This window comes from Mesoplodon densirostris, chromosome 11 (genome assembly GCF_025265405.1).
Source record: "Mesoplodon densirostris isolate mMesDen1 chromosome 11, mMesDen1 primary haplotype, whole genome shotgun sequence".
In the NCBI taxonomy this organism is placed as follows: Eukaryota; Metazoa; Chordata; class Mammalia; order Artiodactyla; family Ziphiidae; genus Mesoplodon; species Mesoplodon densirostris.
Window position 1 is genome coordinate 9,687,586 of NC_082671.1, and position 23,568 is coordinate 9,711,153.

At 38.6% G+C, this 23,568-nt stretch overlaps 1 protein-coding gene and 1 pseudogene across 1 annotated transcript; one reads left to right on the forward strand and one right to left on the reverse strand.

Moving 5' to 3' along the window:
• Window positions 1–3,338: 3,338 nt before the first annotated feature.
• LOC132499203 (C-type lectin domain family 1 member A) lies at window positions 3,339–23,367 on the reverse strand. Its single transcript, XM_060113621.1, has 6 exons — window positions 23,253–23,367; window positions 12,557–12,655; window positions 10,249–10,425; window positions 7,396–7,547; window positions 4,417–4,535; window positions 3,339–3,498 (listed from the first exon to the last, which is right to left on the reverse strand). Exons 1-6 carry the CDS (start codon window positions 23,365–23,367, stop codon window positions 3,339–3,341), a joined length of 822 nt encoding a protein of 273 aa, XP_059969604.1.
• Window positions 11,306–11,946, forward strand: LOC132498938 (selenoprotein K-like; annotated as a pseudogene).
• Window positions 23,368–23,568: the final 201 nt, after the last annotated feature.

Genomic DNA, 23,568 nt, shown 5'->3' on the forward strand with positions numbered 1-23,568 from the left:
CAAGGAGTAGCTGAGATACAGTAGATCCTCATCTTTCTCTCCTCATAAAAAAGACACCTTAAATAAATAAGGTGAAATAAAACCTAATTCACTGAGGCAGTGAGAAATCATTTAAGTGAACCTGGAAGTCTATTGTAAAAGATGACCTCTGAAGGAGACATTCCTTTAGGGATGGGAAGGGCATGTTTTTGTGTTTGTTTCTTTATTTACCCTTGACTTGGAGTTTAAATGGTGGGAATTTCAACAAAGGGGTCATTCTCTAGTTTTCTGCTGAACCTAGAAAAGGAAAATAGCAAAGAAAACACAGTATAAGTTGTCCACTTTGGTTTTTACAGCTGGCAGCTCAATCTAATAACCTGGAATAAAGGGGAAATAATAGCAAATTTTAGTAGCAAAGACTGTTTGTCTTCAAGATTCTTCAAAGTATTGTCATGGAGCTGTGTTTAGAGAAAGGATAGGAAGCATTTAATAACTCTTTGTAGAAGGAGTACAATGAAGCCAGAGGCAAACATCCTACAGCTGACGTCATCTGCCAGCTTGTGATGCAGTATTTACAAGTCCGAGTTTTATCTACAGAGCAGCTGGCATAAGCCTCTACAGATTTCCTCAGTGGTAATACTGCTTTCCACACAGATGGTATGGGTGGAAGATTTTTCCTTGCAGTTTGCTTTTGGCCCAGAAAAGCAAGGCCTTCTTCAACACAGTGGTAAAAGACTGGACCTTAACACCGGGATAATCAGTTTCATATTCCCACCAATAATGAACTGGATATCTGATCCATCTCACTGAGTTCCAGATTAGTTTTTAAAAAGGGAAAGGATAGGAAAAATAAAACCCTGTCCTATAAATGTAAAGAGACTTTTTTAACATGCTCTATCCAAAGGACATTAAATGTATGAAAAGAAAAACTTTGGTAATATTGATAGAATGATAATAAGTATCATTAGATTCTAAAAATCTATTCATACAATGAATAAAAGAAGTTATGTACACTTGAAATCAGATTATGCAGCTTTTTGTATTCTTTGAAAACTGCAAGAATTCCATTAGAAAGTATTCGACTCCCAGATATTGAGGGCAACCCTGAGGCAACCTTCTAGACCTTTCTACTATTTCACAATCTGCTACTATCTCTAAAGTAAAAGCTCCCAGCACACTTCTCACATTTCCTGCTGTTACAAGGCCCCTGACCTGTTTCCTGTTGATAAATTTTAAGAGCTGGTTCAGTATCCTCAGGAAAAGAAATAGCTCATTGTGTGCCCTGGGGTACTCGGATCTACCAGGAAAGGCCCATGTTCCTCATTTAACATTTCCCCCCAATTTCTTCAGAATTACCTAAACACACAAGAGCCTAGAAGAAAAAAAGTTTTCTCATGTTGGAAAATCCATTCACGGGGTGCTACCCTGTCTGATTCTCAACAGAAAATTGTTCTCAGAAAGTCATATTATGATTATTGCTTATTCTTAAAATTAAAAAAAAAAGTGTGGAGTGAATGCTGTGCCATACTCCTTTCTGTTCTTCTGAAATATTTGCTCATGTCGTGATCAGTACTGTGGATTTTATTAGGTAGATGAGGAGGCTGAGGGCAAAGATGGAGAGGAATCAGCTCAAGAATAACAAATGTCAGATACATGCTGTTATTTTTCCTTCCTCACCATCTAAAGTGACACTTTCCCTTAGGCTGCAGATCTGGAGAGAAAACACTAATCATCACCCACTAACCAGGCAGCTAGACTTGTTAAAGCAATGACATGTAAAGAGACACCCGTCATCCAGCCCTGAACTAATCTGCAGTCATGTAAGATGTCAGGGATCAAAACTGAATGTGTGCCACCTCAATTTTACTTAGTTCACAAAATCATATGACTTTCTCAGATTAACCATATTTTCTTTCTGCAGTAACAAGGCTTAAATAACACTTAATTGCTTAACTAATGGTCTAATCCATGTCTCTCGTTATGTGCTTATTATATCAACCATGTTCATTAAATATCTGCACCCATCATGGGAAATATTTAGTAATATCCACAAGCCTCCAGTGTAGGGGCCTCTCTATAATTTGTTCACGAATATAGGTCTCTGAGGAAGGTTGTTTATGCTTGCTTTCGCTTCCCTACTTTTAAAAACGAAATCCCTCCTCTGCTTTTCTACATATTTTTAATATCCCTTACATTTTACATTGCAATGTAGATTATGAAACTAATTCCACATGTACCTCATTTCAGCCAACAATAACACCCTGAGGAAACTGTAAATATGTCTACTTTATACTTGATGAAATAAGTTTTGTGAAGTAAAGGGATTCGCCAGGTAATAAATTACAATACGGGATCTAAAACTTCATTTTATGGCCACAAATGCAGTTCTTTTTGCAGGACACAATAAATCGATGCAAAATTTGTTCAATGCTGAAGAAATTTCCTAACTAATTAACAGAAAATTGAAGGGAACATTCTTAAGGAAGAAATCTACAAGCAACGATTGATAAGTGACACAGTCTTACAGGAATAAATACAAACATCTCCCCTTTATCATATATTCGCTAATTCACTGTCATCTCACCATGAGATAGATGTTTACTGAAAATACAACTGAAGCATCCCAGTTTCCACTGTTGAAAAACAAAGAATGATAATAGATTATCCTTTCTAGTGTTAAACCCCTAAAATTGATTTATCTCTAAGTCGATGAAGTCAGTGGTTGTGATGGTGTTATTGGCAATGATTTCTGTCATGTGTGTGCATATTATCCTGAGCTAGGGGCACCTGCACAGAAGCCAGCTGTGTATGCAGATGTCACACGGTCTCTTTCACCTGCCATGACCTGATTGGATAACTCACCCTATCACAATTCGGTTGACTCATCTTTAGCCACACACTGATGTTATAAACGTGCCTCAAAAGATTTAAAATTTTAAATGTTAAAACCATCCTCTTGAAGACAGCATGCCTCTCCAAGACTTCTTATTTTTCTCAAATAATGAAATAATCAGTCCTCTTGTAGAGTCCCCACAGACTCTCAATAAGGCACACACAACCACAACACTGATTGTTCTCACAGTTTGAAGAGCATCTTTACATTGGAATTTTTCCCCAAGTCACAAGTCCATTCTAAAACCACCAACACTTTCCATTATTTACATTTATTATTATCAAATCTTCAGTACCTGGAAGGTATAAACAGGGATTAAATGGAAGGAAAAGGAATGGAAACCACACTAGGCCAGGCGCACATCAAGAGCTTGACTTTTGCTCTGCAGACCAGAAATCTTCCACTTCTCTGAAGGGAGCCTGCAGTTGCAGTTGTAGCTGGAGAACCATTGGCCTCCATGTCCGGCTCAGAGAGGCTCATGGAGCCTCTGCAGCTTTACCGTGGCCGCAGCTCTTTCACATGCGCATCGCCTCAACTCCTTGCAGTCCTTGGAGAAAGCCTTTCCATTGAGGATGGTCACACAGTCCCTACTTCTTAGGCTGGTGAAATCTATTATAATCTCAAACCTCAAAAAAGAAAAAAAAAGTTCATTTTATCATAGTTTACTTCTAAAATACAAAAGTACACAGGGAGTGTCCTAAGCTTGATAAAATTATAGAATAGACACCCATAATGAGTTTACTGGAAAGATGGGGTCACCAGACTCTTTGCTCTCAGCCCCTCAGGTTCCATACGCATTCTTAGAAGCATCAGGTCACCCAAAACAACAAAAACTATTTCTAACTAAAATGAAAATACACGTTATAATCCAATTTATCATTCGATTTTACTGCCATCTGAAAAATTATCTACCTTCTCTGTGACTCAGTTTATTTAACTGTAATAAATAATCACATTGAATATGTACTATCTCCTGGAAAAATAAATCCTATATAGGTGTATAGAGAGGTGTCTGCTCAAACAAGGCTTTCAACTGTAATATATTTTGATATAGATATTACGTTTACCGATCTCAAACAATATACCATACACATTCCTATCTAAACGCTCATATAAGTAAAACTAATTTTTGATACTATGACTGTTTATATTGTGAGTAAATTTCTTCTCAGAGACTGTATTTTGAAAGATGTGCTCCCCATTTCACTGCACAGAAAGCCAAGAAATCTGAGGTGTTATACTGTCTCTGGGTATTGACAAGTTGTAGAGTTGTGCGACCTTAGGCAGGTCACCCATTACAACCTGGGCTTCAGTTTCTTCACCCATAACAGAGCCCTCTCTCTCCCTCCCTCTCTCTCCCTCTCTCTCAGAGAATCCCAGTCTGTCTCTCTCACTGGTTTATGAGCCATTCTGAGAGTAAGTACTATGTTTTATACACTTTTGGAAGTCCTCCTACAAACACAGTGATAGTTTCGTTTATATTTGTCACTCAGGCAAAAGCTCTCTATTAAATGCCTTTCCCATGAAATGTGCTGAAGGCTTACAGTTCATGGGAGTAAGGGGCTCCGTCCATCCACAGCCAGGCCTTGCCATTGCCGTTGCGGGATAGCCCTGTCCAATAAGAGTAGAAAAACTCAGAGTAGCTCTGAGGCATGGCAAACTCCTGTGAAAGGCACACAAGAAAACCTTTAGCTTTAGAATTGTTACATACATACAGAGATGTGTAGGGCTGGCCCTCACTTTTAATATGAGAACAACACATGAGTCTTGCCCACATAGATGATAGTACATTCAGGAAAAATAGTGTCCATGCTGAGGTCAGTTAATTTGTCCAAGTTAAAGAATTATTTTGTCTTAATAAGCATAGACTATATGCTGATGTTCTGAAACCAAGAATCACATCAACCAAGATTTATAAATGACCCATTATTTTCAAGTCACAGGATTAAACAAGATTGATATAAAAAATACGGGATGTAGAGATGTGGAGTGATTCTGGAAACTGGAAGAATCTGGAAGGAAAAGTGCAGGAATGGGAAGTAATCTTCATGAATACATGTGAAAAGGCCTGACCAGGAATGAGAAAAGAATAATGAATATACTTTAATGCAAAGCGGGGTAAAAGAAAAGTTTATAAGGCTGATTTATGTCTCAGACTAACAAGGGAAAACAGAGAAATGTTTCATATATACGCATATACATTTTTGTGTATTTACATATATGTAATTCCTTTTGTACTATCCATTTTGAAAAATGTTTAACGTTATTTATTTCCTTCTATATCATCTCACTCTTTAACACAGAAATTAACTAAATCTTTTATCATTATCCATTGTTATACCTTCCTTTTCCACGATACTATGAGTTCCTTAAGGACGTATACTTTGTTTTATTCACTTTCACATCCTCAATCCCTCGGATAATTAATGGCACATATTGGTTCAATAAAAGATTACTGCAAATATAAATGAAACTATCACTAAGCGATAGTTACAGTATAGGCATATCAGAGAAACTGTAGTTGAAAATATTGTTTCCAGCTGAATGGTGGCCCCTTCACATTAAAAGTTCTATAAATAAATCATATGAAAGTGACTTAAATATATGCAAATACATGAAGTGCATAAGATAAAATTACTATGTAACTTTCATAATAATACTTCTAACCACTGCATCTAGTATACTTCAGTGGTATATCTGAATCCTCAGTTTGTGCTGGAGGTGGAGGAAACAGAATAAAAAAAATTAGGAGGTTTTATGCCGGAATACATTGGCTTAGTCAAATAAATTGCCTCTTTTTCTGCCAAAATTGAGCCATCAAGAGCCACCTAGAGGGGTGGGATAGGGAGAGTGGGAGGGAGACGCAAGAGGGAGGTGATATGGGAAAATATGTATATGTATAGCTGATTCACTTTGTCATAAAGTAGGAACTAACACAGCACAGAAAAGCAATTATACTCCAATAAAGATGTTAAAAAAAAAAAGAAAGGATGAAAAAGATTATCTTAGAGATTTGAGAGAGATTGCAGAGTTTCATTCATCACAGATTTCAGGAAGTGGATAGGAATTAAGATGTAACTAGAAAGATGTTAAGAGTTTGCACAGTTAGCAGTGTATTAATTTCAATTAAATAACTCTTTGTTGATAAACTACTCTGTGCCAAGACCTCTGCTAAAACAATGATAAATAAATAATGGTCATACCGCTTGAGGAATTAAATCCAAAAGCTATAGATGCAGCCTCTATGGAGAACAGTATGGAGGTTCCTTAGAAAACTAAAATTAGAACTACCATATGACCCAGCAATACCACTACTGGACATATACCCTGAGAAAACCATAATTCAAAAAGAGTCATGTACCACAGCATTCATTGCAGCACTATTTACAATAGCCAGGACATGGAAGCAACCTAAGTGTCCATCGACAGACGAATGGATAAAGAAGATGTGGCACATATATGCAATGGAATATTACTCAGCCATAAAAAGAAACGAAATCGAACTATTTGTAGTGAGGTGGATGGACCTAGAGTCTATCCTACAGAGTGAAGTAAGTCAGAAAGAAAAACAAATATCATATGCTAACACATATATATGAAATCTAAAAAAAAAAAAGGTTCTGAAGAACCTAGGGGCAGGACAGGAATAAAGACGCAGATGTGGAGAATGGACTTGAGGACACAGGGAAGGGGAAAGGTAAATTGGGACGAAGTGAGAGAGTGGCATGGACTTATATACTACCAAGTGGAAAGTGGATAGCTAGTGGGAAGCAGCTGCATAGCACAAGGAGATCAGCTGGTGCTTTGTGACCACCTAGAGGGGTGGGAAAGGGACGGTGGGAGGGAGACCCAAGAGGGAGGAGATATGGGCATATATGTATATGTATAGCTGATTCACTTTGTTATAAAGCAGAAACTAACATACCACTGTAAAGCAATTATACTCCAATAAAGATGTTTAAAAAAAACAATCCAAAGGCAACAATAAATGTAAGAGAAAAGGGAACAATTATGCCATTTTAATAGTGAACTTTAATTGCATGTACTTACTCAATATATGCCAATTTCATTTTCATATTTGCCTTGACCAGTCTATGTTAAGGTGTAAGCTTCTGGAAGGCTAGATATTTATTTGCAGATTATGGAAATGATTTAATTGAATGTTTTTCAATCAAAAGTTTTGTCACTTTCACATGGAAAGACAGGAAGTGCTATTTTCATGTCTCTGACGTGGCATCAATATTGTTCCCTTCTTACCCAAACTAAAAGAGGTTAAGAAATTAAGGCCTTCTTCATTTGATTCCTGACTGATGGGGAACTTGAAGGTCTTGTTTCTAGGGGGTGGATACTTGTGGAGATCATTCCACAAATGATGACCTCAGGGGATCATTCAAAGCAATAGGAATAAGACTTAGGCCTTGACTGCAATAAATAGGAGAGTCTGTGGGCTTTGACTCCTTAGAATCTTTTAAAGATTTCTTTCTGAGAGTACTTCAAACACTGACCAAGCCTCAGGACCTTACCAGTACTTCCTGTGTATTAATCTTCAGCATGGTCGAGTTCTCAGCAATGCAGAAATATTCACAACCCTGCCAACTTTTGCTTTCTTTATAGAACTGGTAGCATCTGTCCCCATGCCACTTCCATTTTTCTGGGCAAGGGCTGCATCTGTGTTCTTGAAAAGAAACCAAATTTAATGTTATTTTCTACCCAGGTCTGTTTTTTTGTTCTCTTGAAATTACATAATATTTGATGACACAAGAAAGAATTGATTCCCTAGCTCTTAGATATTTAATTGCCCAATGATAATTACAAATGTTTACTGAACACCCACTATATGCCAGGAATTATAATTGGGTATACAATGGGAATTAAAATAGACACTACCTGCTTTTATGGACAATGGAATCTAGTAATGAATGATTGGAACTTCAGTGTTCCTTGTCCCGTGTAATTCAGCATACAGAGAGGATATTCAATTTCATAAAGAACTTTTCATCTGTTCAAAAACCCAATATGCATTGGATTTGGGAAACCATTGAAGTTTCTATAATTTTCTTCCTCAAAATCCACTTATATAGTAGTAAAAGGATTTTTTAATGAAATATATATCAATAAGATCTGGATTTTTTTTTCTTTTTTTTTTTTTTGCGGTACACGGGCCTCTCACTGTTGTGGCCTCTCCCATTGCGGAACACAGACTCCGGACGCACAGGCTCAGCGGCCATGGCTCACGGGCCCAGCTGCTCCGCGGCACGTGGGATCTTCCCGGACTGGGGCACGAACCCGTGTCCCCTGCATCAGCAGGCAGACTCTCAACCACTGCGCCACCAGGGAAGCCCTGGGTTATTGTTTCATTCAAAGCATAAGTGAATAAAATTTGAGAAAAAAATCACATAAATACAATACTAAGCCAAACATGAGTTAAAATGGTAAATCTCCATGTGTCAGAAATTGAAATGGTCATCAAAGTCAGAGAAATAAGTGCACAGGTCAAGGGTGAGATGGACTGAGTGGATCGTGATTGTAAATACAGGAACTAGGCCCTGAGAACCATGGTCTTATCACCTATGTGGATACATGGCCTTGGGCCTTTGAGAGTTGGACACCTGTATCCACATCCCTTGTCAATGTATGGTGAGATGGGAACTCAATGATTCCACAAAAATGTCTTTATTTTCAAAGCAATCCAGTGTCAAAATGTTAACATGTGAAAATCTGAGTGGTCAATACACAGATGGATGTTACATTATTGCTCGTATTTTTCTGACTGTCTAAAATATTTCATAAGGTAAAATGAGGTTTTAAATAAATCAATAATTTGGGAGATTTGCTTTGAAAGTCGGGTTATATCTCTGGCCCAGACCTTTTTCCTTATATATCAAACTGCCTATTCATATCACCACACACATCTAAGGGATATTTCAAAGTCAGCATGCTCAAAACAGCATCCCTGGTTCCTAACATCCCCCCTCAGGGCCACAGAATTCTTCCCCATTTCTGCTTTGCCCCAGAACTCTGGAGTTATCTTTGACTCCTTTACCTCCCTCGTACCCCTCACACCCCACTTTATTCCATCATGTATTCATCTCCACCAATAATATCCTAGCTTGAGGAACCATGCCCTCTTTCCTGGATTATTGCAATAGTCATCTCTTATGTGATTTCTCTGTTTCTATCCTTCCTACCCTCTCCCAGTCTATTTTCAACATATTTGTAGAATGAGCCTTTAAAAACTCATGTCAGACATGTACTTCTCCTGCTCAGGGTCCTGAAATGAATCTTTCTTTTGCTCAAAATAGAAGCCAAACCCCTTACAATGTCTCTTAATGCCATGAATAATCTGGTAGGTGTGTTAATTATCTTGATCTTGATAATCACTGCATAATGTATGTGTATATCAACTCATCATGTAGTATACTTTAAATATATATATTTGTCAATTATTCTTCAATAAAGTTAAAGAAGAATAAAGAAAATAAATAAAATTATGACCAGTGAGATCATTAGTCGTGTAGGAAAGAATCACTTAGAGAAGTGGAAGTGTGCGTGTTGATGTTATTTACTGGGTACCATGAAATTAGGCTGTCTGGTTAGTGTGGAAACCAGTCTGTGTGGGGAAGACTCATCTTACTGTAGAGTCCCCACAAGACAAATCGGGGACTTGGAAATGTATCTGGCTTCCTATGCACGCATAATAAGGAGAACAGAAAAGAAGACAGACTTGAATAGAGCTGGGTGTTATGAAACCCAGAAGGATAGAAGAAAAAGAAGACAAAGAACTAAGGTGATGCTTCTGGGCTTGTCCAGTAGTATTTACCAAAGCACAGTTCATCCAACATTGGCATTGTCATCATAGGTGGTCCTTAATAAAATGCAGATTTTTGGTACCCAGACAACTCATACTACATTAAAATAACTAGAGCTTGATTCCATTTATCTGTCTTTTTAACTCGATTCCTATATGATTCTTAAAATCCAGGAACTATAGTTATGAGTTCATTAACTTCCTAATGAGGAAGAATTTGTTAATATATTATGAAATGTATCCTACTCTTAGGTATTTATGTGCCAAGGTCAGTTGAGAAAAAACCTATATTTTATTTACTTGTAGTGTTATTTTGATTAATTGAAGTTAATTGTATTTATTATTCTAAATGTCTGAATTTGCTGAATCCCTTCACGTTCTGTAACACAGACACAGCTGAACTACATGATCCCAATAACTGGGGATGATCTGGATGTCCAAACTCTTTATTAAGTTTGCCAGACAACTAGTTGAATAATACATGGTTCCCAGGTACATTGATGGGAGAATCAGCCCTATACGGACAGATATCCTGAGGGCAGAGGGGAGCTCAATGATCAGGACTCACCTCCAGTTTTGTTATAGAGCTCACGACAGAGTTTTTCAGCCACGTGATGCAGAGTCTCTGCAAGCTTCCTTTTCTGAGTTTGGAGAGACTGCAGCTGTCGGGAGAGATTCCCCAGCCTTTCTTCCTTTTGAGAAATGTTTTCTTGCTGAGTGTTGGAGAGCTGGTAGAACTGAAAAACTAACCCAAGTTACCAAGTCAGACTGGACACCTTATGTTCTTCACTTCTATTTCTATTTCTATTTTCTACATCTGGGGAAGACAGCAACCGTATGTTATTTAAGATCCCAGGCTCTGAGCGCATTGCCTACACTCAGGTTTGGACCACAGTACATAATAAATTGTATTGCCTTGGGCAAATTAATTTCTGTTTCCCTATCTGAAAATATGAAGTCATAATGACGATTCCTGACTTCAGGGATAAATTCCTTAACCATATTTGCTGCTCAATAAATCTTTCTGTGTACACTGTCAAACCATTACTCAATGTAAAATCATAAATCCATTTATCTATTGATCGGTATATTGAGCATTGACAATGTACCATATATTGTTATCCCATTCAGTCACTGAAAGAGTCATGTTATTGTTTCTATATTTTTAAAGCTTTGCTCAGTGAGAATAGGTAACCTTCTCAACATCACTTGGCTAGAAAATTTCAACACTTAGCTTTAAACTCCAGGTTTCTAAATCTAAGTAAAAAAAAGTCTTCATGAATCATGAGAGTTGCTTTATACCACTAAAAAGAATGGTATATGCAAGCGAACAGTTATATCAAAATGAAGTAAAAATTTGGGAGCCAGGGTAGAAACACTAAGTTACATTTTTTTTTATTTTAAAATTTAAGATTACAAACAAGTTCTAAAATTTCCTATAAAAATCCAATTTTGACATTTGATCCTGTTTCTCTATGTGCTCTTTTACCTTGAACCACCTTCTTCAACTGTTCAGGACATATTGTTGTAGGGTCTCATCTGATGAAACCCATTTACCCACTTCCTTTTTAAGTTTTTTACTCTATCCTTACTAGTTGGAAATTTAAAGACTATACGTGTGTTGCTCTGGAGGCGGAGAAGGAGCAAGATGGTTTACATCTCGAATGGACAAGTGTTGGACAGCAGGGGTCAGTCCCCATGGAGATTGTCTTTTATAACGGATTTCTTCTGGGGAATTGCCGAGTTCGTGGTTTTGTTTTTCAGAACTGTTTCAGCAAGATGTGAAAAAGAGAAGAGGCTACGGAAGCTCATCTGATTCCAGATGTGATGATGGAAGAGGGCCACAAGGAAACCCGCCCAGAAGAATGGGTCGAATTAATCATCTGCGTGGCCCTGATCCTCCTCCAATGGCCAGTGGATGAGGAAGGTAAATGTCTGCTCTAAGAAGCAGACAACTGGACAAGCACATTCATAGCAGAAGGAAACCATCAAGAAATGGAGTGTTGACCACACTGGACAAGTTAGATGAATGTGTACTCTAAACAAGGATTGCTGTGTGTCCTCACAGATGAATGAGGTTGTGCTGGGAATTCCCCCCCGCAGGGATCTGGCATGACTGACAGGCAGTTCTATAAATGCACATGTTTGTCTCATCTTTTTTGTATCGTTTATGAAAGTATTAATATAGTTTTAATAAGTAAATATTTTTAGGTTACAAGACTGACTTCTCATCTTTATATAATTAAAACACAGAAAGCTCCAAATTTGAAGAAAAATAAATGGCTGCATGAAGAAAAAAAAAAAAGACTATATGTGAATTCTTCCTTATTTGATTTTCATGAGTCTTTGCAAAATGATTCTATAAGTTCCTGGACTTTTTGAAAAATATTACAGTGATTAAGACCTGGTCTATTCTCCATATATTGAGGGGGTGGGATATAAATGAAATCTTTTCCTCTGATTAGCCCACTGAGCCATGAGTGCTAAAAGCAAAAACCACTGCTGTTGTCATCTTTTGTGGAATGGAAGAGGGCTGAAGTATGCATTCATTAAAAATTGCTGATGTTAAATATTGATATATAAACAAACAACAATATTGATATATAAACAAACAACAAAAACCTTCTTATCTCAGAATGTAAAAGTCTAGCTGGTAAGTGACTGTTGTATTTTAACGTTTCTTCCACTATGCTCATCATTTAAAGTTGCATTAGAATAAGGTACATCATTTACAGAGTTGCATTTAAATAAGGACTTATTCACAGGCTCCAGAATCAAAGTAAAAAAGGAAAAAAAAAGAATATCGTAACAAGTATTTCTCATCCTAGACAAACCTTGGAACCAGGATCTTCCCCCAAGTCAGAGAGCAGACTTACACACAAGCCCCAGAGCTGCCAAGCTAATCAGCAGCACCAAACACAGAGTCAGCAGGACCAGGGCCACTGGACGCCAAGCAGAAGAGGGACGCCGGTGCTCTGCAGGGGACAAAAGAAAAGACACTTTTTCTTCCTTTTGGATCTATGTCAGCAGCAAGCTAGTGAGAGGAGTTGGTTCCGGGAAGAAGCAAAAATTTCAGGACAACGGTGTTCAGGGGCTAGATAATATTCCCTGTGTCCTGGGAAGGGAGTCACAAGGCTCCACGCCAAGCCTCACTTAACACGGCTAGATACTTTCACAAGCCCCACCCACTCCTACCCGCCCCATCCACCCAGTCCTACTTTGCACTGAATCAAGTCAGGCATTACCATCATCTCCATACGGTTATTTGTATAACCTTTCTGTCAAAATTAGAGTTGTAAAAGACTCTCACGAAAATGCCTTAACAAAGAACAATTTTTCACATCATCAGAGAAGAGGCGGAATTAATTTGTTGTTACGTTTTGCAAAACACCCCCCTCCCATATGGTTCTTCTGAAAAAGCAAATTTCCTATCAGTAATGAGAAATGATTGTTTTACTGTTTCTTTTGGGGATTTCTTTGTCAAAAGTCTCTCTCTTGTAAGGATTTTGTTTGCTCGTTCATTTGATTTTATAGCTCCAAAAATAGATTATAAAAGCAACATGATCATCAGTTTCTCAAGGATAGATCTGTGTGATCTCAACTTTGTACCTGTTAAGTAAAAAAAGAAAAAAAAGCTGTATCCAGCATCCTTCCTTTGCCCACACCCCACGGGTTTGCCTTGTGGTGACTGCAGAGGCTCTGCTGGGTCAAGAGTAAGCCCATCACCTAGTGAGGTTAACTATCAATCTGAATAGCCCACAATATCTGATCAGGAAGACCCTCAATCAGCTGCAGGTATCCTCTAGCATTGTGATTAAAATAAAATAAAGGGACAGTAAAACTCTCAAACAAACCCTGGTCTCTTCGTAACCTGTGAGTTTCACTTCATTGGGATTCAAGTCTGGTTCGAAAACAGAAAGATTAAAGACACAGAAATTCATTTCCTCTTTAGCAAAGTCCTTTGTGTGATAAATTTCAGGTACAGAAATTTGTGCCACACATTATTTCCAAATGGGGAATGACAACTAGCAAAGATAGTATAGAAATAGAAAATATGATCACTATCCTCTGAGACTTACAATCTAACAGGGAAAATAAGTAAAAATCAGGATACAGACATTGATATATTTTAAAATATGAATCTTATTTTCACTTTATAATCATATCCTTCATAAAAACTTTCAATAGTGTGCATTATTTTTAGAATAAAATCTACATCACTTTTCCTAAGACCCAGATGGCTCTTTTTTAAAAGTGGACATTTTATTATGGTACATTGTGATTTAAAAACTGCCTATAGCTTTATTGTACTTAGAATAAAATTCTACAAGAATCGTTTTCATCTGGGCCCTACTTAGGTTTGTCTTCGATTTCTGAACTATTCTTCTCTCACTCAAATGCTGTAGTCACAGTGGGCTTCTGTTTATCCTTGATCCAAACAAGTGTGTCCATGTCTTGGTACCTTTGCATTAGCTCTTCCTATACCCTTGCATTAATCAATCCTCAGATGGGTTATTTGTAGCCTACTTCCTGTTACCCAGCTTTCCACTTAAATGGCACATCATTGGAAGATGTCCTTGGAGGTCCATTTCTAGCACATCACCGCATTATGTATGTTTTTTAAAAATAAGATTAAGTGATATTTCCATGGTTTTTCTTTGTTTTTGTCTATCACCTCCCCTTGAATGTACATTCCATTGAAACAATGATTTTGTCTATCTTGTTCACAGTGTATTTTCAGTACTGAAAATAGTGCCTGGCATATAAGGGCTGAATACATATTTGAACAAGTGAGTGAATGAAGAATGAAATTATGAAAAATTAATATTACCTAACTATGTAATTTTTACAGAGGCACAGAGCTTTGTGGTGATTGCAGAGGCTCTGCTGGGTCAAGAGTAAACCATCACCTAGTGAGGTCATCTAAAATAACCTAGTGAGGTTATCTAAAATTAAACTTTACAGGTTGATTTTTTTTTTTTTTTTTTTTTTTTTTTTGCGGTACACGAGCCTCTCACTGTTGTGGCCTCTCCCATTGCGGAGCACAGGCTCCGGACACACAGGCTCAGCAGCCATGGCTCACGGGCCCAGCCGCTCTGCGGCATGTGGGATCTTCCCGGACCGGGGCACGAACCCGTATCCCCTGCATCAGCAGGCAGACTCTCAACCACTGCGCCACCAGGGAAGCCCTACAGGTTGATTTTTTTAAAAAATCTATTGACTTTTCAGCAATATTTCTGTCAGCACAGGGCCGACTCAGCTAAATTCATCTCCTGGCCAAACTGGTTTCTATATACTGACTTATGTGAGATTCTGAATCATAAACAGATATAATAGAGATTTGCTTTCTCCCCTATTTCCTTCAATTAGCTGGCTTATCTAATTTGGCCTAAATTTTTCTGGAAATTGCTAGCTTCTCACAGCATTGTCCTTAAGAATATCTCAAATCAGCAGAACATAAAAGAATAAGATCACAGAGCAGAATATAGCTTAAGCTAAACATCCTCTCCAAAACCCTACGTCTCTTTAAAGTTCTATATAGCCCAAGAAAATTAACCAGGTGGATGTTTCTAGACTCCAGAGGAAAGCACATATGTAGACCCACCACCATGGTAGCTTTATTTTCTCCATCATCTGTTATTACCATCAAATATACTCTATATCTTACTTATTTGAGAGAAGGGGGGTTATGTCTGTCTTACTCCAGGAGAAAATAAGTTCCTCCTTGGAAAAGACCATTGTCTGTTTAGTCACTAGAACATCTGTTCTGGCACCTAGAACATCAGTTGAAATAAGTTCAATTAAAATGGAATGAATGAATGTGTTTAGTATGTATAAATATCTCTGTTATAGACTTGGCTCTTCCTGTTGAAACTTATTCATATTAATACACATCTCAAAGGCATGAAATTTTAAAAGATCCTGTCCCTTTTTTATTATTAATAATTCCCCAGCCAAAATTAGAAATAAGAAGAAAGTAAAGGAGAAGAAGAACTATGCAAACCAACCAAATCATTTATACCTCCAGAAACCCACTTTTCCTTGTATAATATTTGGGGAAAGGGAGATGTTGATTTTCTGCCCAAAGGATCACCAAGAGTGGACTTAGATCCTTACTGTGAAATGAGGGGATGGAATTTAGGGATTTGAACATTATTTAATAAAAATTATATCCATGCAAAGAATAAATACATGATCTTTCCTAAGGCTGCCTCTAGGACATAATAAGAAAGAAGTGTAGTGTATCTCTGCTAAAGGAAACAAAGTTTTCAAAGTTCCCTTCTAAGGAGTTATCTTTCCCTGATCATTTGGAAATGTCTTTACCCAGACTCTCCTCTCTCTACCTCTTCCTTGCCCCCTGTCTCCTTCCCTCCCTGCTTCAATATTCACAATCCCTCCTGTTTTAACTAAAGACCCAGAGAAACACAACCCTAGGGAGTTTCTACAGCAGGTGTGACATCTCCTAGGAAACCAGGCTTCCATGATGGAAAGGCTATAGTGTTGAAAGTTTTACTTTTTCCTTTTCTTTGAAGCTGTATTTCCCTCTAGGTATTTTCTTTTCTGACTGTGGGTTTACTGTTCCTGAGTTTTATTCCAAGTGCCCTGATCATAATGAGGTCTCTCTCTAGGGACCACTCCCACCCTAAAACAAGAAAAAATAAGCTGCCTGGGAGGTGCTTCAGTTTGGCTTGGCTTTCTTGTGGTTTTAGTTTTTGGAAGAGAACCCCTATGCTGTCTCGAGGCATGTTTAGAAAAAGGTGTGGACAGGCCAAGGAATGATACAAAGATCCCTGGGAATAATAAGATATATATATAGAAAAAAACACCCCTTTGCTGTATCCTCTTACTATAACTATACTATAAAACGCTATCCTCTTACTATAACTATACTATAAAACGCTACAGTGCTAAGGTCAAGTTTTGAATATAAATCCCTTTGTAGTTATGCGAAACTTTGTGGATGAAGAGAGTTGTCGTACTTGACCAGCTGCCCATCATCAGGCATCAGAGGGAACACTTTGTACACCTCCACTCCCAGGCCTTTTAAGAAATGAAACAAACATTACCAAATGTAGGCTATTAATATGCTTCTGAAATAGAAAGGATCCTAAAAGCTTGAAAAGATACAAAAAATTTGAATAATTTGCACAAAGCCACATTGCAAATTAGTGGCAGAGCCAGGATTAAATTGTCAAGCTTAGCACCTCAGTTTGTACTCTTCCTGTGAACCAGCCTCACAGAGACATGGGGCTAAACAGGTGACAAGGTATATAATATTTCAGAAGTGACTTGCCTCATCCTTTAGATTACTGATGACATTTTCCAATCATGAGACATTGCTGATTATATATCTGACTTTTGGATATATTTTTAAATTTTAAATATTGTCTTTTTAGCAACTTTGTTTCCTTAATCCTAGCACGTGGTGCACAGTAAACCTCATGGGAAAAGGTTGGAGGTTCTGTGGTTTGAGCATATTTTTCAGTGTTCGTGAAAATGCATGTTTCCTTTCTCTTATGAATTGATTTCAAATATTTGCTATTTTCATTCTCAAAGTAAATGAGTGTTACTCCTCCTATAATTTCAACAGACTATACTTCTAAAAACATATAAGCTATTTCTAGAATATCGAGTTTCTAATTCACAGCAATTAGAAAGTCAATTGTATTATTCCTTCTCCTTTTGAGCAAAATTTACATGAGTCCATTGTATATCCAGTCAAGGGGTTTTGTTTCTGAAACATAATCCAAAAATAACATTACTATTAATGATAATTGCTAACATTCCTTGAGTTACTGAGATACATGCTGTATATAAATTATGTCACCGATCTTTACAAATACCTTATGAGGTAGATGCTATTATAATCCCAATGTTATAGGTAGGCAACTGAGACCTAGAGAGCTTAGTTGCCTTACCCAAGGACACACAGCAACTGATAATAGTACTTACTGAGTGTGTTATATATGTTGTAGTATTTCATTTGAATCTCCCAATAATTATTCAAGAGGGCACAATTTTTTTTTGTTGTTGAAACTTTGGAAGCCATTTTAATAAATGAAAAGCAAAGGTACACTTACCGAGAATAAAGCTGCCCAGGATAATGAAAGTGCCAGGTAGTTTGAGGTGTTTTTGTTGTTGGTAACTGATGTTCTTTTTGCTCCGCTTTTGTTTGGAATTGCAGCGGACACTGTGGTGACTGCTCCCCTCTTGCAGAGCCAAGGTTTAGAGCAGCTGTTGTACCAGGAAGCCCTTGAACTAGTTTAACTCATTGGGTTGAGACTCATGGGCATTCCCCAGGTGACAATTCTTCCATAATGCCCTCAAGGCCTATCCATGTTGTCACAAATGGCAAGCTTCCATTCTGTTTTATTCCATTGTATGTACTGGTGATGATTTTCTAGATGCAACACCAATGGCACGATCCATGAAACAAATAGTTGATAAGCTGAACTTCATTAAAATTTAAAATTTCTGCTCTGTGAAAGACACTGTGGAACAGCAAGTTCCTTGGTTCTTGTCCTCTCCAGGGAAAGAATTCAAATGAGAGGGATAGAGCAGTTTTAAGTAGTAAACTGCTACTTTAATTAAGTTTAATTAAGTTTAAATTAAGCAAAGGGAAAGTACACTCCCAAGAAAGGATGAGAGTGGGCTGTCTGGAAACCAGAAGCAGACAAGAAGGCACTATTTTTAACCTTTATTTGGATAAGAAAACTGCAGTGCCCAGGAGCTGCTTAATTTGCTTGGGTTGCACAGCTAGTAAATGATGGAGCCAGACATTCTATCCAAGCACTCTCATTCCAGAGCTGATTGTTTTTTTTTTTTTTAATTAATTAATTAATTAATTTTATTTTTGGCTGTGTTGGGTCTTCATTGCTGCGCGCGGTCTTTCTCTAATGGCAGTGAGCGGGGACTACTCCTCATGTGGTGCGTGGTCTTCTCATTGCAGTGGCTTCTCTTTCTTGCAGAGCACGGGCTTCACTCGTTGTGGCTTGCGGGCTCTAGAGCGCAGGCTCAGTAGTTGTGGCGCACAGGCTTAGCTGCTCCGTGGCATGGGGGATCTTCCCGGACCAGGGCTCGAACCCGTGTCCCCTGCTTTGGCAGGCAGATTCTTAACCACTGCGCCACCAGGGAAGTCCCCAGAGCGATTGTTTAAAATCATTTTCCAACCCTCCCAACAAATCCCACATTAATATTTGCCTGGATATGGCAGTTCCATATGGAATTACAGAAACACTAGCATTTTACCACTTGCAACTTTTCCCTTCTATATTGTGAATATGTTCGTAACAGTCATTTTAAATCATACATTCTCCACTCTACCACCAAGGTGAGCATACTAAATTTACTCTCTCCCTTAAGGAGAAAATGTTCCTCAGCATGCTGTAAAAGGCCCTCCATGGTAGACGCTCATCCTGCTTTTTAGCCACAGGTGCCCCAAATCCCCTGATCCACCCCTTCTTTGAAGACTACCCATTCCTCAGACCGACAAGTCTACCTTGCCATCCTGTCTGATTCTGCTGATGTTTCCCAAAATGATCTTATCCTGATCTAAATTCCAATCCAAAATCAATACCTCATCTCTTCCCTCTGTTCTCTCATCTTCCTTCTTTTACCCAGGAGTACACTGCAGCAAGCTAGTTCTTACCTCTGTGCTCTTATCTTTGCACGTGTGTTCCTCCCTCCGGAAAGGTCACCCAGTGCCCGAGTTGCTCTTCCTGGAAAACCTGGACTCAGACTTACGGACTAGGTCAAATGTCGCCTCATCCAAAAATACCCACATGGCTAAACATGGTCAGTAACTTATTCATTCTTCTTTGCTTCTGTGGCCTCCTACATATGTTCAATAGCAGTGCATGACATGTTCTTCTAATTAGTGATTCAGATTATTCCTTCCACTTCTCCAAGCACCTAAAAAGAGTCTCCCCAGTGCTACCGTAATGCTTAATATTTAGTAGGCATGAATTAAAGATTTGTTGAATCAATTAGATGAGATTTATGCCATGACTTTTAAAAAAATTTTTATTGGAGTCCAGTGGATTTACAATGTTGTGTTAGTTTCAGGTGTACAGCAAAGTGAATCAGCTATATATATATATCCACTCTTTTTTTAGATTCTTTTCCCAGATAGGCCATTGCAGAGTATTGAGTAGAGTTCCCTGTGCTATATAAAATCTATTTTCCTTCTTATTTCTAAAACAGTAAGCTATTTTTTTGCCTTCCTCATACTTGTACTCTCTGCCGTATTGACCGTTTACTATTTTTTAAATTCACTGTTCATTACCATTGACTTGTCCATTTCTCTTGAAGTTATTGTCTCTTTGCTTCCTCTCTCCTGTTCCACATCATCACTCTTTACCACTCATCCTCAGCAGCTCCTACTGGAGTCTCTTTCTTAGCCTGCCCCTCAATTGTATCCCCTAAGATTCTCTCTTTGGCACCCTTCTCCAGTGTTTTGTCTTGTTTTGTTTTGTTTTCATTTTACATTCCTCAGTGATCTCACTCAGAAAGTTTAATTCCTACCTAAATGCCAACAATTCTCACATGTATACGCAGTCCAGAATACTTACCTCTGACCCACATGCTGTATATACAAGTGCCTTAGGGCAACTCCAATTGCATGTGCCTTCTCTTACAAGCATCTCAAACTTAAACTGAATCCATCATCTTTCCTATTCCTCTTGTAGTTTCTAGCTCACTTCATGGTAGCACCACCTACATGTCGTCAGATGGAACCTACTCCACCTATGCTCTCCCTCTCCTTGCCTTCCCCCCTTGTAACCAGTCACCAATTCTTTAAACTCTCCCTGCTCAATATCTTTTATATCTGATTCCTCCTCCTTACTTCCACACCACTTCAGTTCAGGTTCTTCTCCTCTCATCCTTAGACTAGTGCAAAATCTGGGTATTAGCTCATGCCGCTCCACGGCATGTGGGATCTCCCCGGACCGGGGCACGAACACGTGTGCCCTGCATCAGCAGGCGGACTCTCAACCACTGTGCCACCAGGGAAGCCCTGGTCTTTACTTTCTATCCTCTGAATTATTTGGCATGTTTTAACACAAACATACATTTTATATTGAAAAATTGAAAACTAGAAAATAAGTGAGCATGTATCATTTATTTTTATTAATTTTAAAGAAAACATTAAAATTTTCTAGTCATAGCTGTGCCCCAATGTTAAGTTGAACCTGAATCTTCTGCATTGCCAAAAAATTCCCAAGTAGTTGTTGCTGCTATTTTTAACAGCAAAATGATATCAGATCTGTTTTTCTAACAGATAATTAGACTTCTAGAGTGACATTCCTCTAAATACTTGCATTATCACCAGATGGAAACAAAATTCAGACACATAGGGTAAGATAACTATTTTCAGGTGTTTGCCTCCAAGATCCTTCTTTGTAACCCCTATTCCTGCTGTTTGCATTTCCATTCTTACAAACAGGTTGCCAGATGTTTCAGCTGGTGCTTTATCCTGCTCCACCCCCCTCTCCACCCTCAACCTCAGCGGAACTTATTTGTACACCCTGTTCCTGATTAGGCTGATCTGATCGCTAAGCCTTGTGAGAGCTCCCAGCTCTAGTCAAAGGTGAAAATGAAGTTGTACACAAGCCACTTGAAACCACAGCTGACTCTCCACAGGATTTGTTGGAGGAAAACATACCATGTCCTATTACACGTATCCGGTGGCTACAGAAACTGACATCCCAAAGTTATCACTTTGCTTCCCATCAAGGAGGCTGGAAATCCCCAGGACCGCCTCACAACTTACTAGATAGTTTAGTAAAAATTAGTAAGTAAATAAAAATGTAAAAAGCAGCCACATTAGTGGGTCTCAGGTCGAGGGTCATTCAACAAATAGAAAGTGAATGGAAAAGTTTAGTAACAAAAGGGAAAAAAAACCTAAAAGTTTTTTGATAAAGGAGAAAAGGAAGAAAACAGTGAAAAAGTGAGTGTCCAGATTTTAAAAGGTTAAGAATATCTGGATATGGTCAAAAAGTTAGGGCATATGAAAATACAGGCACTACAAGAATCTCTCTCTGATGCAGATCCACACAAAAATTTTAAACAGATCACTTTAAGAATTCTCGGGCTTTCCTGGTGACGCAGTGGTTGGGAGTCCGCCTGCCGATGCGGGGGACACGGGTTCGTGCCCCGGTCCGGGAGGATCCCACATGCCACGGAGCGGCTGGGCCCGTGAGCCATGGCCGCTGAGCCTGCACATCCGGAGCCTGTGCTCCGCAACGGGAGAGGCCACAGCAGTGAGAGGCCTGCGTACCGCAAAAAAAAAAAAAAAGAATTCTCAAGGAATGAAATATTGAAAAGGAACTCACATTTTTGATGTGTCTGCAACGTACCAAGGACTTTTTTTACCTAGTTATCAACCTTAGTACTTATAGCCACCTGATAAGAGAGGTTTTGTTACTTCTATTTAACATTAGTTCAAGTTAATATGAAATAATATGTATAAGTGCTTAGAATAATATCAGACACATAATAAGCACTGTATACATGGTTACCATCATCAACATTTTATAAATGAAGAAGCTGAAGCCACAGGATACTTAAGTAACTTGTCCAATATCACACAGTTAGTAAGTGACACCCCTGGTATTAGAACCTAGTCTTGTCTCTACTACAGTTTGATGTCTTTTTACTAGAACTTAACTCACATTTCTGCCTTAGATTGGCTGAGTTTCCTAGGAAATAAAATCCTTCTTTATGTGTGTGAATTGTCTCTTCTATGGACATAGTAATAATATATTATTACATAGTAATAATAAATATTATTGCTATGTCAAAGGGTGAATTATTTGAAATAGAAGCATAAGATGTAACTAAAATTAAATACTTTCATAATTTAATCCAATCATCTCAATAATATTCTAGGAGTCAACAGAACAAAAGGGAATGGGATGGGATGTAATTGCATCTGGGGCCACTATTTACATCAACAAGTCAGGATTTCAAAGGTGAAGGGACCTTGGAAGGCATTTGATTTAATCCCCTGTCACTTCATAGATGATAAAGCAAATACTTAATGTTGGCATGACTCTCACAAGACCTCACAACTTCAAGATGCAGAACTATTATAACAAAATATCAGGGTTGGTATGTCTGCTTGGAAAACTCCCTCTAAAGCCATGAGTTCAAAACTTGCAAAAAGGTAGCTTTATAAATCTAAATTTCCAGATCAGATCACAGCTGGTAAATAAAACAGCACTGGATCTGGCCTTCATGGGAACGCAGGAAGGGGCAGGGACATTGCTCTCATTGTGGATACAGTCTCACGTCTCTGTGCTGAAACTGCTTGGTAAAAGCAACACACCCTCAACTGCAAACCACTCTGCCAGAGACAGAATCTTAGAAAAACATCTATGCATATACGTTTAATTTTTCACACGTTCATATATGTGGCAGGCAAGTTGTAGAAAGTGCTCCGTTACACATTATTGTAAATCATGAAAACATTTTCTCTCTTTCCTCCACTTTGTGCATTCCTAGGAGAGGTGGCTCATCTTGTGCATTTCTCAAGGGTCTGGCCAATTTGGACTACGGGAGAGAGGGTACCTGTGTGGCTAGGCTCTGGCCGCTGGGTTGCAGTAGAGGCTCGAGAATGCAGGCTCATCGTGGTGTCCCCATCAGCATCCAGCATGTCCCTCGTGCTGCTGTACTTGGCCTGCATCCGGATTCCTGCAGTGGTGACCGTGAGCTATGAGGGTTGGATTTCCCCAAGTGAGACAGCTCAGAAACCGAGGCACTGAACGGCATTCCTAAGGTTCTTCTCTCTGAGCAAGTAGCAGAGGAAGCCTCCAACCCCAGTTCCTGTCTGGAGAGGCCCGGCCCCTCTCCTGTGAACTTGGACTCTGATTGCCAAATTGGTCAG

Bases quoted from the DNA above. Each gene is read 5' to 3' on its own strand.
- LOC132499203 (XM_060113621.1), bottom strand. From the start codon at position 23,367: ATGCAGGCCAAGTACAGCAGCACGAGGGACATGCTGGATGCTGATGGG. The intron at 10,426-12,556 runs GTAAGTCTGCTC...AACTTGGGTTAG, and splicing joins GGCAGCTCTGGGGCTTGTGT to TTTTTCAGTTCTACCAGCTC. The intron at 7,548-10,248 runs GTGAGTCCTGAT...TTTCTTTTCAAG, and splicing joins GCTCTATAACAAAACTGGAG to AACACAGATGCAGCCCTTGC.